General features: G+C 38.8%; 1 protein-coding gene across 2 annotated transcripts in view; it reads left to right on the top strand.

Moving 5' to 3' along the window:
• Positions 1-12,008, top strand: part of ADK (adenosine kinase) — a 298,775-nt gene that overhangs the window by 191,300 nt on the left and 95,467 nt on the right. For both annotated transcript variants that reach the window (XM_081956528.1, XM_081956529.1), the window contains exon 7: positions 8,241-8,411. In XM_081956528.1, coding sequence (XP_081812654.1) covers positions 8,241-8,411 — 171 coding nt within the window. The remainder of the gene's footprint in view (positions 1-8,240; positions 8,412-12,008) is intronic.

Raw genomic sequence — 12,008 nt, 5'->3', positions numbered from 1 at the left:
CAGTTATAGGGTCCTTTGTGCATGGAGGAGCACACTTCAGTCTCTTTGTTACTTGATTCATTCTCTTCCAGTTCCTGTGTATCAGGCCTGTAATTCTGTTCCTTTTAGGATCTTTGGCCTGCCACATAATTAAAACATATATATATTATGCTGTTTCATTGGTATAGTAGTTGGGAGGGGGGAATAGAAAGGAGTAGGATTGTGGAATGTATTGTTATGAATTTCTTAGAAGCTCAAGGTCGTCTTTTGTCTCCGCACCTCGACACCTGGCCGGAAGAAGTGGGGTGTACATGCCAGCGTGGAAGATGAAGATTGGACCATGTGATGAATTATGGGGTGTGGGGAAAAATGATGAACTTTTAACTGGGTGAATTCACCGGATGTGCATTAGAGTTGAAATTCACCAGCTTAATGCCAACATGCCTGTCTTATTAAATTGGAGTTTTAAGGACTACTTTGCCTTGGACAATGATTTAATTCTGCATGATATTTGGAACGCTGACACTGTGTTTTTAAGGATGGGATGGAGGCGGCTCCGAGTTGTGTGGTGGCTTAGAAGTGGAGTTCTCACCTCACAACCAGGAGGCTGTGAGATCGATCCTAAGTAGAGGATATTTCTCTCTCTGGTCACAATGAGAATATATCTGCTGAACAACACTCTGTATTGGTGGCAGGAAGGGCATCTGGCCAGTAAACACTCAGCTCCATTCGCTTGTCCAAGATTCCACCCCACAAGGAATTACGGGATCTTTAAAAGATGATGATGATGGAGGTGGTTCCTGGTCTGGAAGAGTGGGGACCAGTTGACTCAGCATCATCACTGACTCTGGTAACACAAATTCTCTGTTGTGGTCTTCCACATCTAAGGAGGCTTTTGAGACCAGACCATGACAAAGACACAGGTTGTGATCTCGAGGCTTTTACTTTTCTTGCAGTCATGAGGATTTGCTAACTAGATAGCAACACCAGATGTGTTGGATATTGAGCAGGGGTGGGTTCCTCCCAGTACGGTACAGTATTCCCGAAGAGGTAGTAAAAATCTGGCGTACTGGATAGGACCTTACATTGTCTGGATTATTTTGGTGCCTCTAACAGAGAGGAAAATTGCCAGAAAGGAGAAGGAGTTTACCAGGACAAGGCTGCCATGCAGAGGAAGGCAGAGATAGTCCTTGACTTATGACTATAATTGAGGCCAAGATTTTGGTTGCTAAGCAAGAATGTTAAGTGAGCTTCACCACATTTTACCCAATCCATAACATCTGGTGAGTGACATCAAGTTGGCCACGCCTACCCAATCACATGATCACCAAGCCATGCCCACAAAATAGGCCACACCCACAGAATAGGTAGTAAAAAAAATTGAAATCCACCCCTGCTAAGGGATCATCTAAAGATAACAAGTTACTGATGTATTTCAAGCTCTGTATCAGATTGTACCCTTCCTTTTAGCCACCAAGGAGACAGGCTGAGGGCCATTCCTTTCGGGAGCCTCTGGTTACACCCTTAGCATGCTTTCTACCACACCCCACCCCGGTGTTAGATTCTCAGACTCTTCTTTAAACAGATTTATTGAAGTGGGGGAGGGAATTAGATTACAGAAACCTTGGCAATTGAAAATGTTTATTTTAGCAGCCAATATATCTCTAGTTTCCCTAAGTTAGAGCTCTCTTGATGCTCTGGCTAGCCACCTGCTAGTGTACCTGGGGAGATGGGCTACATATTTTCCTGATAAAGGAAGAATGTGCAGATGTTCTGCGCTTATAATGCCGTGCAAATCATCATCCTGTTCCCCAGCCCATTACATCCACCTTTTAGTTCCCAACATATTTTAGACTTTGGGTTTGGTGATAGCTGTGACCTATTTTTATGAATAATGTTCGCTATGTTTTCCTCCCGGAGGCCAAGATCCATTTCCAAGACAGAAATGTCTTGGGATTTTTATTAAGCTGTTGTCTGGGTAGTGGCCATGACATTTAATAATTAGAAATTGATGTTAATTTTTAAAGCATAATCTGTGATATGCCTAAAGTAAAGCTCCAAAGCTATTAATGTTCATTACTTTATCTTGTAACTTGCTTTGCAGCTGTGGTAATGATAAATATCAATGTGGCAACAATTAAGAGTTTGTTTCAACATTAGGGAAACTCTTCCAGTCTTAAAGTAGTCCTCTCCTTTTCACGTGTTGGCACTAATTTAAAAGAAAATGTCAGCCTCAATATAAGCATATACCATGACAGTTCAGCTTTTTTATTTAAGTAGAAAAGCTGTTTGAAATTTAGCTTTCATCAAAAATGGGAAAACTGCCCACTTGAAATAAAACAATAGCTGAAATCTTAGTCATTTTCCACTTACGAAGCCCTGTTTCCATTAAAATAAACAATACAAATTGCAGGATGCCAAAAGCTTTAGTCAAAGCGTCGGGAAAGGGTTCCTTTTGTTTTTTGGCCATCGTAACCCAGTCGCATTTGAAAAGAGGCACATTCTGGATCAAATAAGTTAAAATCCTAACAGTCAGCTAATATTTTAGCAGAGAGTTGGCAGATAGAAACGGGTTCAAACATGCCATTAAAGTGAATAATGCTGGCTGGGTCTGCTTTTCTTCCTTAAAAATATTTTCCATATTTCTTGAACCCTCTTGTTCAAGACCTCATGTTGTGACTGACTCTTGTGGGAGATTTGATCATCTTTTGGAAGTGTGTGTGTGTAACTGAATTATTATTGATGTTTGGCAACTCCCAGGCCAAGTCTCTGCAATTTTCTTGGCAAGATTGCCATTGCTTCTTTCTTAGGGCTGAGAGGGACTGACAGGTCCAAGGTCAACCAACTGGCTTGGCCTGTTGTTCTCATCAAATTGGCTCTCAACCCAGGAGTGGTTTTCACTTACTTTCCCTATTGGTTCGCAAATGTGCGCAAACTCCCCCGCACGCCATCCGCGCATGTGCCCGGCCTTCTGCACATGTACTGTCCTCAAAAAATATCTCTAAATAGGATGAAATAGAGGCCGGGTAGGCAGGCCCACACGCGATTTCCCCTACCGGTTAGGGTGAACTGATATAATATCACCTCTGTCTCAACCATCATCTATCTTGACATTAACCTTTAAGATTACTGTATTTTTTGGAGTATAAGGCGCACCTAGCTTTTGGGGAGGAAAACAAGGGGGGGGAAATCTGCTTCTGCCTCCCAGCAGTTTGCCTCCTTGCAACAAATAATAATAATAATAAGCTTTTATTTCTAGACCGCACCCTTTCCTAAACAGGACTCGGGGCGGTGTACAGTCATTATTAAAACCATATACAAATACATAGACATAGATGTAGACGGAGGAGGTAGAAAATATACTGTACAATACTTAGTTAAAATACAAATAAAGTTAAAATTCCCTTAAAAAATTCCCCAATAAAATGTTTGCCAGGAGGTGGAAGATGGAGCTATAAATCAGCTAAGCCAGCTAATTGGAACAGGTGGGTCTTGAGCTTCTGTCGGAAGGAGCGGAGGTCGTTAGTAGTTCTAATATCGGGGGCAAATAGCAAACAGTACAGACAATAAACACTGTTTGTACTGTTACATTTCAGACTATACCTGTACAGATGCTGTTAAAATTGATGTGCTTTCTGGAAATATAGTTATTCTCTGCTATTTAAAAGAAGATACAATAGCACAGGGCCTCTTCAGATCAAGCATTTATTTTAAAAAGCTTCTTCATTTTGTTAAGCTGTCTAGAAAAATAATAAAGCAGTCTTTAAAAATAAATCTAATAATTTGAACATTCTATAGGCATTTATTGACTTGTTTTCTTGCAGGAAACAGTCTGATTAGCACAAGAAAAAAAATCTATTTCTGCCTCCTAGCAATTTGCTTCGTGGAGCAAACAGCAAGTTTTACTTTCAGTTTAAGCGCCTCCCAATCATCAGCTGTTTCAGGCTGCAGGGATTGCTATAGCTCAGCGATGGCGAACCTTTTTTGGCTCGCGTGCCATAAGTGTGAGGAGCACAGGGGGGTCATGTGCAGTCGTGCTGCCCCCATAATGCAATGCGCGACACACACCCCCGTGCGCATGCATGCACTACAGGCGCGTACCCCCCCCCATTTTTACATGCTTTTTTCATCCTCCCCAGGCTCCAGAGGCTTTATAGGAGCCTGGGGAGGGCGAAAACAACCTCCCCCGCAGCCCCCCCGGATGCCCTCCGGAGGCGTCAGGGAAGCCTCCGGATAGTCCCTAAAGTCTTCAGAGCGCTCAAAACGACCCACCGAGCAAACCGGAAGTGACTTACGGTTTGCTCAGAGGGTCGTTTTAAGCGCTCCGAAGGCTTCAGGGACTGTCCAGAGGCTTCCCTGATGCCTCCGGAGGGTGTCCTGTGGAGTGGGGGAGGCTGTTTTCGCCTTCCCAGGCTCCTATAAAGCCACTGGAACCTGGGGAGGGCGAAAAATGGCTTTAAAAAAGGGTGAACTCAGCTGGCCAGCGCGCGCATGTGCGCTGGCCAGCTGACGGCAGCGCCTCGTGTGCCCTGACAAATGGCTCCATAGGTTCGCCATCACTGCTATAGCTTATTGCAGCCTCCACAAGCCCCATTTCCCCGTTGGGGCTGGTGGGCGGGTGGGGCTACATTCAGTGTATAAGATGCACCCAAAATTTCACCGTTTTAGGGGGGAAACGTGCGTCTTGTACTCCGAAAAATACGGTATTAGTTGAGTGTTTAATTTTTAATGTTTTTTGTGCATTGGGCAGTATTATAGTTCTTTTGGAACAACAGATGTTTCAAGCCACAGAAAATGGAAAAAGTTATATTGTTCTATATCCTTGTGGAGAATCAGCTCCCAAATTGACTTCTGCTCCTGGTTTCTAGCTCATTTCGATTTAAACGCCAATAAAGATAACTAAGTGGGGGAAAGGATGACAGTAAGATTTAATTTTGACTTTTTAAAAATTGTTTTCACTGAACGGATTCAGCAGTTGATCAATTCTAGTGTCACTCATGTGTACAAAATTCCTTGAGGTAACTCACTAAACATGATTTGCAAAATGTTAATGTGTGAACAGACGTAACAGCAAAATAACTGCAGAAAATAAGTGCTTTAATTGTAAGTCAATAACAGAAACCTCATTCAAATAAATTTAGTGTTGCCACAAAATTGACAATAGAGTTGGCTTTAATGTAATTGTGCAACAGAAGGATTTGCAAAATAGACGGTGTCATATTTTAGAATCTTTCAGTTTTCCAGAGGAAGCAAATATCCTTGAGAACTATGTGTATAACTAGTTAGGAAATATTAATATCAGGTAAGTTACCATATTTTTCAGAGTATAAGATGCACCTTTTTCCCTCAAAAAAGAGGCTAAAAATCTGGCTGCATCTTATATACTGAATACAGCATTTTTGGCCTCTTGAAACTCTGCCCCCTTTGCAAAAATGGCCGTGCATAGCCTTTAGGAGGCTTATAGAGTGCTCCTGGGGGCTGGAGAGGGCAAAAATGAGCAAAAACCAGGGCGTTTCCCCCCCCCCCCCGAGCACTCTACAAGCCTCCTAAAGGCTATTAATCCCCCCCTTTTTTTTTTTTACAAAAAGGGCCCGTTTTTGCAAAAAACTGGCCATTTTTGGGAGGTCTATAGAGTGCAAAAACTTTTTTTTTAATTTGCCTCACCAAAATTTTGGTGCGTCTTATACTCCGGTGTGTCTTATTCTCCGAAAAATACAGTATATCATATACACATGGTAAGGAGGAATTGTTAGAAACATGATCTCCCCTTGATTTCTCTTTGATATCAAAGCATAATCCTGTATGTCAACATGGGAATCTTTTCTTAACCCTTAGAATAAATGTTATTTACCGTTAACTATCAGTAATTATTTGTCCATGCTGACACTGTAAGTAACAATCACTTATATGTCGTTTCCCTGGTCTTTTTATTTCCTGTCACAAAATCTAAAGAACAGATCACATTTTTCAGATTTCTAAATACAGCTAAGGGGGAAAAAACCTGAGAAGTGTTCATTTATTTCAGTACTCATATAAATTATTTAAACACTTCATTCAGTCCTCTTTTATTTCCCATTGCAGTTACTATCTTGTGGTTGAGAGGTGTTATAGCACTTTGTGGATATGGAAAACAAGCTAATTATATATTTAGTAGCACATTTTGAAAGAGAAATATTTGGCATATTCAGCCTTATCCCACATAGATTTCAGGAATAATAAATGTGGTGAGCATTATTCATAACTTCTAATGTTTTCCTGTTACTTAATGCAGCATTCCTTTCAAAATCTCAGTGTAGCACATGATTTTGCACATTTATGCTCAATAATTAAGTCAAAGCAACTGAGGTTGTTCTTTTTTTAAAAAAGGTGAAAAACTTGCTGTTAAAATGTAATTAGTATGTTATCACATAAATGCCTATAAGTATATAGTCACCAATGTCGGCCATAGTTACTTACTCTTTAGCGCATACTTAAAAGCCCAACAAATATGAAAAAAAGCATGCATTAAAAGATAGACACACGTTCAAAACTCATAGTAATCTGAGGGGAATGTGATCAAGAAAATTTTAGACTGCGCAGAAATGGATAGATCAACAATTGCTGTTAAGGATAAAGAAGAAACCTAATACTTTTTGATATAATATATATTTTATTAATGACTAAATAATAGAAGTTAGAAAGGAGGAGATTCAGTTGGAGGAAATGGTAAAGAGGAGAGTTGTTTAAAAAATGATGTTAAATGTTAATGTTACTGTATTATTATGTTATTATATTATTAATATGATGGTGAGGAATTATAACAACAAAATTGTATAATATGATTACTTAAGCACAATTGTACCCAGAACACACAATGTTCGATGAAAATTGGATGTTACATAAATAAAACATGAAAAAACCTCATAGTAATCATAATTATATGAAAATGATTCAGAATGCATCATTGAACTTTTATTAAAAGCTTGGAAGAAGAGAGTAGAGATTTTTTGTTTGTTGAATCATCTTTCCATTAACTCCCAAAGCATCTTTTCAGCTGTGATCTTACAAGCATTTATCAGGATGTAAATTTCATTAAATGCATTGGATTTTCCTCTAAGCAGGCATGTACACAGAATTATGCTCCTACATGTTTAATGCAGATTTTTAAAACATAAGCTTTTATAATTTTTACTTTTTAAAATAAATTTTATAGTTTATAACGGTTATATAGTTTATGTAACTTTTCAATTAAGTAAGTCAATTAAATAATTAACTTTAAAATTATAACTTTTTATAATTCATAATTTTTACTTTTGTTTTGGAACTAGGAAAATAATAACAGTTGTTTATTACAGAGTTTATGTCATTTTTCTATATCAGGGCTATCAAACTCAAGTGGGTGGGTGGGTGGGCCCGCAGGGTACCAGTTCGCTCTGGTACGAACCGGCTGAATACCATCACTGCACATTTTCAACATTTGTACCAGCTGTGACCACTTATAGTAACTGAGATCGGTTTGAACACCTTAAAATAAAAAAGAAATGTAATTTTGTCTGGGAACTTTTAAAACAATTATTCACGAAAAGGTGATAATAGGTGAACTGCTTAATACTGTAATGGTTGGTTTGATTTGTAGAAGAGAGATTCAAAGATGTTTCTCATTGGATTGCTGACTCTTTCTCTCTTAAATATAGGTTTATGCTGTCAAATTACTAATGGTGGCTGCCTAAGTGATGGTTGTGATAAACTGGGAAATAGTTTTCCACCTCATTTTTTATTGACAAATCCTTGTTTGCTTGTTTCCTCTTCAGCCATTGGGAATCAAAAAGATAATACACTTGTGAAATGCTTAAACATTTCTAGTAATCACAACTAAAACAGTTGCTTGTTTTTTTGTTTTTGTTTTCTCATGTTTAGGATATTGGATGGGTGTCCCAAAGGTGCTTTTTTCAAGAGGCAACTGGACTTTTTGGTTTTTTCTTTGAAGATGTTTCGCTTCTCATCCAAGAAGAAGCTTCTTAAATGAGAAACGAAACATCTTCAAAGAAAAAACCCAGAAAGTCCAGTTGCCTCTTAAAAAAAGCACCTTTGGGACAACCATGACCTGGATGACTGAGAATCTCCATAGACATATTGGATAGGTGTTTTTGAGTTCTTCCTTCACTTACCTTTAATTGTGTGTCTCTGGCCTCTATTTTTATGTGGATTTCTTTTCCCACTTAATAACAGCAATGTTTCTTAAACCCTCTGTGCGTAGCAATTTATTCTGTGTTTCTTTGCAGGGTTTTTTCTTGACGGTGTCACCAGAATCCATAATGAAAGTCGCAACTCAAGCTTCTGCAAACAACAAGATCTTCAGTTTAAATCTTTCTGCACCATTCATTAGCCAGTTCTACAAGGACCAACTGATGGAAGTCATGCCTTATGTTGACATCCTGTTTGGGAATGAAACAGTAAGAGCTTCTTGGAAGTTGCCTTGTTTTAATACTGTGCTGGGCATGTAAAGTGATAAGGGTGGAAGATCTGGGCTGCAGATTCTGGGCAACCACTAGGTGTCAGCAGAGAGAGAGAGAGAGAAAACAGGCCTTTGCTGCCAGCTACAGGTAGCCCTTGAGATGCAACAGTAATGTAGCCTGCCTGTTACAATTGCATGCCATGACGGCCGTTAAGTGAAGCATCTCACTTAACAATCGCTCCAATCCTTTTCTTCCCAATGCAAATTTTAAATGAAGGGTCAGAGCACATCTAATGGAGCACAGGGTGCCTCAGGGGTAGGGGAGGACTTTGGAAATCTAGTATAAAGTGGGAGACCGTGAGTTCAAGCCCTGCCTTAGACATGAAATCCAGCTATGTGACCTTCTCTCAACCCATCCCACCTCACAGGGTTGTTGATGTGGGGAAAATTGGAAGAAGAAGAAAGTGTGTTGGATATGTTTGTTGCCTTATTTGTAAAAAATAGTAAAGGTGGGAGACAGACAGGCAGACAGATAGAATAACTGGTTCTGGAAATCTCTTTAGTAACCCATGAGTATTATTATTAAAATTTAATATTTTGAGTTAATATGTTGATGATTCATTGCAACTGTGAACTACGATGAACCATGAATTATTTATAAAACTAGTAAAGGCCAGACACAAATAAAATAAACAACAAAACCGAATTTGTATATTTGCAAGTTAGTGTTTCTGCTTACCTCATTGGTATTTATTGACTAGGCTTCTCACAATAACTTCAGCACTTTTAGTAGAAGCAATTAATGCTTTTAACCAATTCTTGCCATTCTACAGTCATTATGTAGAAATCCATGATTGGAGAACTTTATTATTGTCATTTCTTTTAATTATCGCTGAATTTAGTTTTCTAATAGTATCTTTGTGCAAATGATTCTTAGCTGTAATACCTCTCAAGTTTATTGTAATCACTGGATAATTAACCTGCTAGGATTTAAGCACACTCAGCTTCGCCTCAGGACATTTAACACTTAAATAAGGTCAATTATCTCCCGATGATAAGTGCCTGGTCACAAGTTCTGCTTGATGCATCTCAGAACTGCTCACCTTAAATAAGTAAATGTTCATTGCATAATTTTAAGTTTCACTACTTTGATCACAGCTCTTTATATAGTCTGAGGATACAGATTCTAAATGCGACCAAAATACCAGAGAATAGAATAGAGTAGAAAAGAACAGAATAGAATAGAATGTGGAATTAGAATGGAATAGAATAGAATAGAATAGAATAGAATAATAACTTTATTGTCACTTTGAATTTATACTAATCGGCATACATTAAAGTGAAATTTCATTGCATACAGCTCTCAAAGGGTCACCACCTTCAATATAACATAACAGAATAATATAACACAATAAATAAATAAAGATAAATACAGAATTATGCATGTACTTGGGACAAGTATTTTCCATATTCCAAAAGTTAGATATCACCAAATGGGCACCCTAAGAAGTCAGAGGAGGAATTTTAATTCTCTGAAAAATAAAAGTCAAGGAAAATGGTATGAGAACAGAACAACACCCAAAGTATGTTCTTCTTGTCTTCAGTCTTGATTATAAATTATTTCTGTTAAAAGGGAATTTTCAGTTTGGGTGGATCACTTCACCCCAAATCATCTTTCAACCCTGATCAGTTGCTTACCAGGATAATGCTCCGATCTGCAAAAGGAAGCAATGGGAAGCTCCCTGCTAAACAAATCTTCCACCCTCACTATCCTTCTTCCCTTCTTGTCTTCAGAAAGCTGCAAAGCTAAGCTTTAATAAAATAAAATGCTTTTAAAATATAGCTCTGGCTTGAAGCCCCCATTGATAAAAATCCTCTTATTGGAAACGCTCTAAATTACTGGAATTAATCATGCTGTTTATAAAATAGCACACTTTCCATGATTCATCTGATTCAATTAATCTTTCTATTTATCGGTGTTACCTTGACAGCGGCACTATAAATTCTTCTGTAGGTATTTAAATCATTGGCCCAGGAACTTGTGAGTAAAAAGAAATCCATAGACAAGATTTTTGATGCTTCATTCAAGTTGTGTTTTATAGAAGTCCCCTCCCTCCCTCCCTCCCTCCCTCTCTCTCTCTCTCTCTCTCTCTCTCTCAAAATCATATTACAGTAAATTTTTAAAAATGACAGAGTTATTTTAATATGTTACTATTTTATAGGACTTAAAAGATGTTTTATGGTTTGATGTTTTTCTGGTTGTTTTGGTCTTGATAGCTGCAAGCTCAGGTCAGAGATCTAGGGCAAATTAAAGGCCTACCTGATTAAATTAAGCCACAACTAATGGTAAAACACTATATTTATTCTAAATATATTCTAAAAATATATTTAGAAACATAGAAAAGTGATGGCAGAAAAAGACCTAGCGATGATCCATTGAGTCTGCCCTTTGACCTTAGTTTTATTTAATATACAGGAAGTCCTTTTTTAGTGCCTGCAATTGGTTCTGGTGAAGTGGTCACTAAATGACATTAAGTGAACCATGTTGCTGACAGAGAAAGAGGTGGACACTGGGAAGATCACTGGTTGTTGCTGTCCCCCTCCAAGTTCTCTTCTACAGTGACCCATTCCCTCCTTTTTTGACCCCCTGCAACATAGAGAGATTGCTGAAACAAACTATGTCTTCCTGAGATTGCTTTTCGACCCAATATAAAGCTTCCCTAAGTGCTAGCTAACAAGCTCAGCTCTGTAACCTTAATTACCCTATTTTTCGGAGTATAAGACGCACCGGAGTATAAGATGCAGCAAGGTTTTGAAGAGGAAATTTTTTTAAAAAAAGTTTTTGCACTCTGCAAACCTCCCCAAAATGGTCCGTTTTTCGCAAAAAAGGGGCCTGTTTTCTTTTCAAAAAAAGGGCATGAATACCCCTTAGGAGGCTTGTAGAGTGCTCCTGGGTGTTGGGGGGGGGGGCAAAAACAAGCAAAAACCAGCCGGTTTTGTCAAAAAAAAAGGGATAGCCTTTAGGAAGCTTATAGAGTGCTGCTGGGGGTTGGGGGGGGGCAAAAAACTTGCCATTTTTCGCTCATTTCTGCCCTTCCTAGCCCCCAGCTCTCTGAAAGCCTTCTAAAAGCTATGTACGGCCATTTTGATGAAGGGGGCGGAGTTTTTGAGGGAAAAAGGTGCATCTTCTACTCTGAAAAATACGGTAGAACCTTCGGGCCTGCTGGCAGCTGCCTCAAACTGACAAGACTTTAATCAGTTTCACACTAAAGGTTTTTGTCATTTTGTTGCAAAATTGTTTTTATATCACCTTCCTAACTGCAAACTCTAACTACCCAAAGCAGTCCCTACACAAGGACAAAACAAAAAAGTCACAAAAAGTTAACTCTGGTAATTAGACCTGAGAAAAAAAGTTCCTAATATGGAATTGGACGACAGGGCCTTGCCCTGTCTTGGTCCCCACTGTAGAAGAAGTGAGCCCAGCCTCTTCCATCACCAGACTTACTCAGAAAAACATGACATTCCTCACTTTGCCTCTTCAGTTGAATTGTTGGCAATACAAAAGATATTTAAGAAGACAGACTTGAGAGAATTT

The sequence above is a fragment of the Natrix helvetica genome (assembly GCF_964273705.1).
Source record: "Natrix helvetica genome assembly, chromosome: 5".
Lineage (NCBI taxonomy): Eukaryota > Metazoa > Chordata > Lepidosauria > Squamata > Natricidae > Natrix > Natrix helvetica.
Note: the sequence above shows the minus strand (reverse complement) of the source record. Positions and strands in the feature narration are given on the sequence as shown.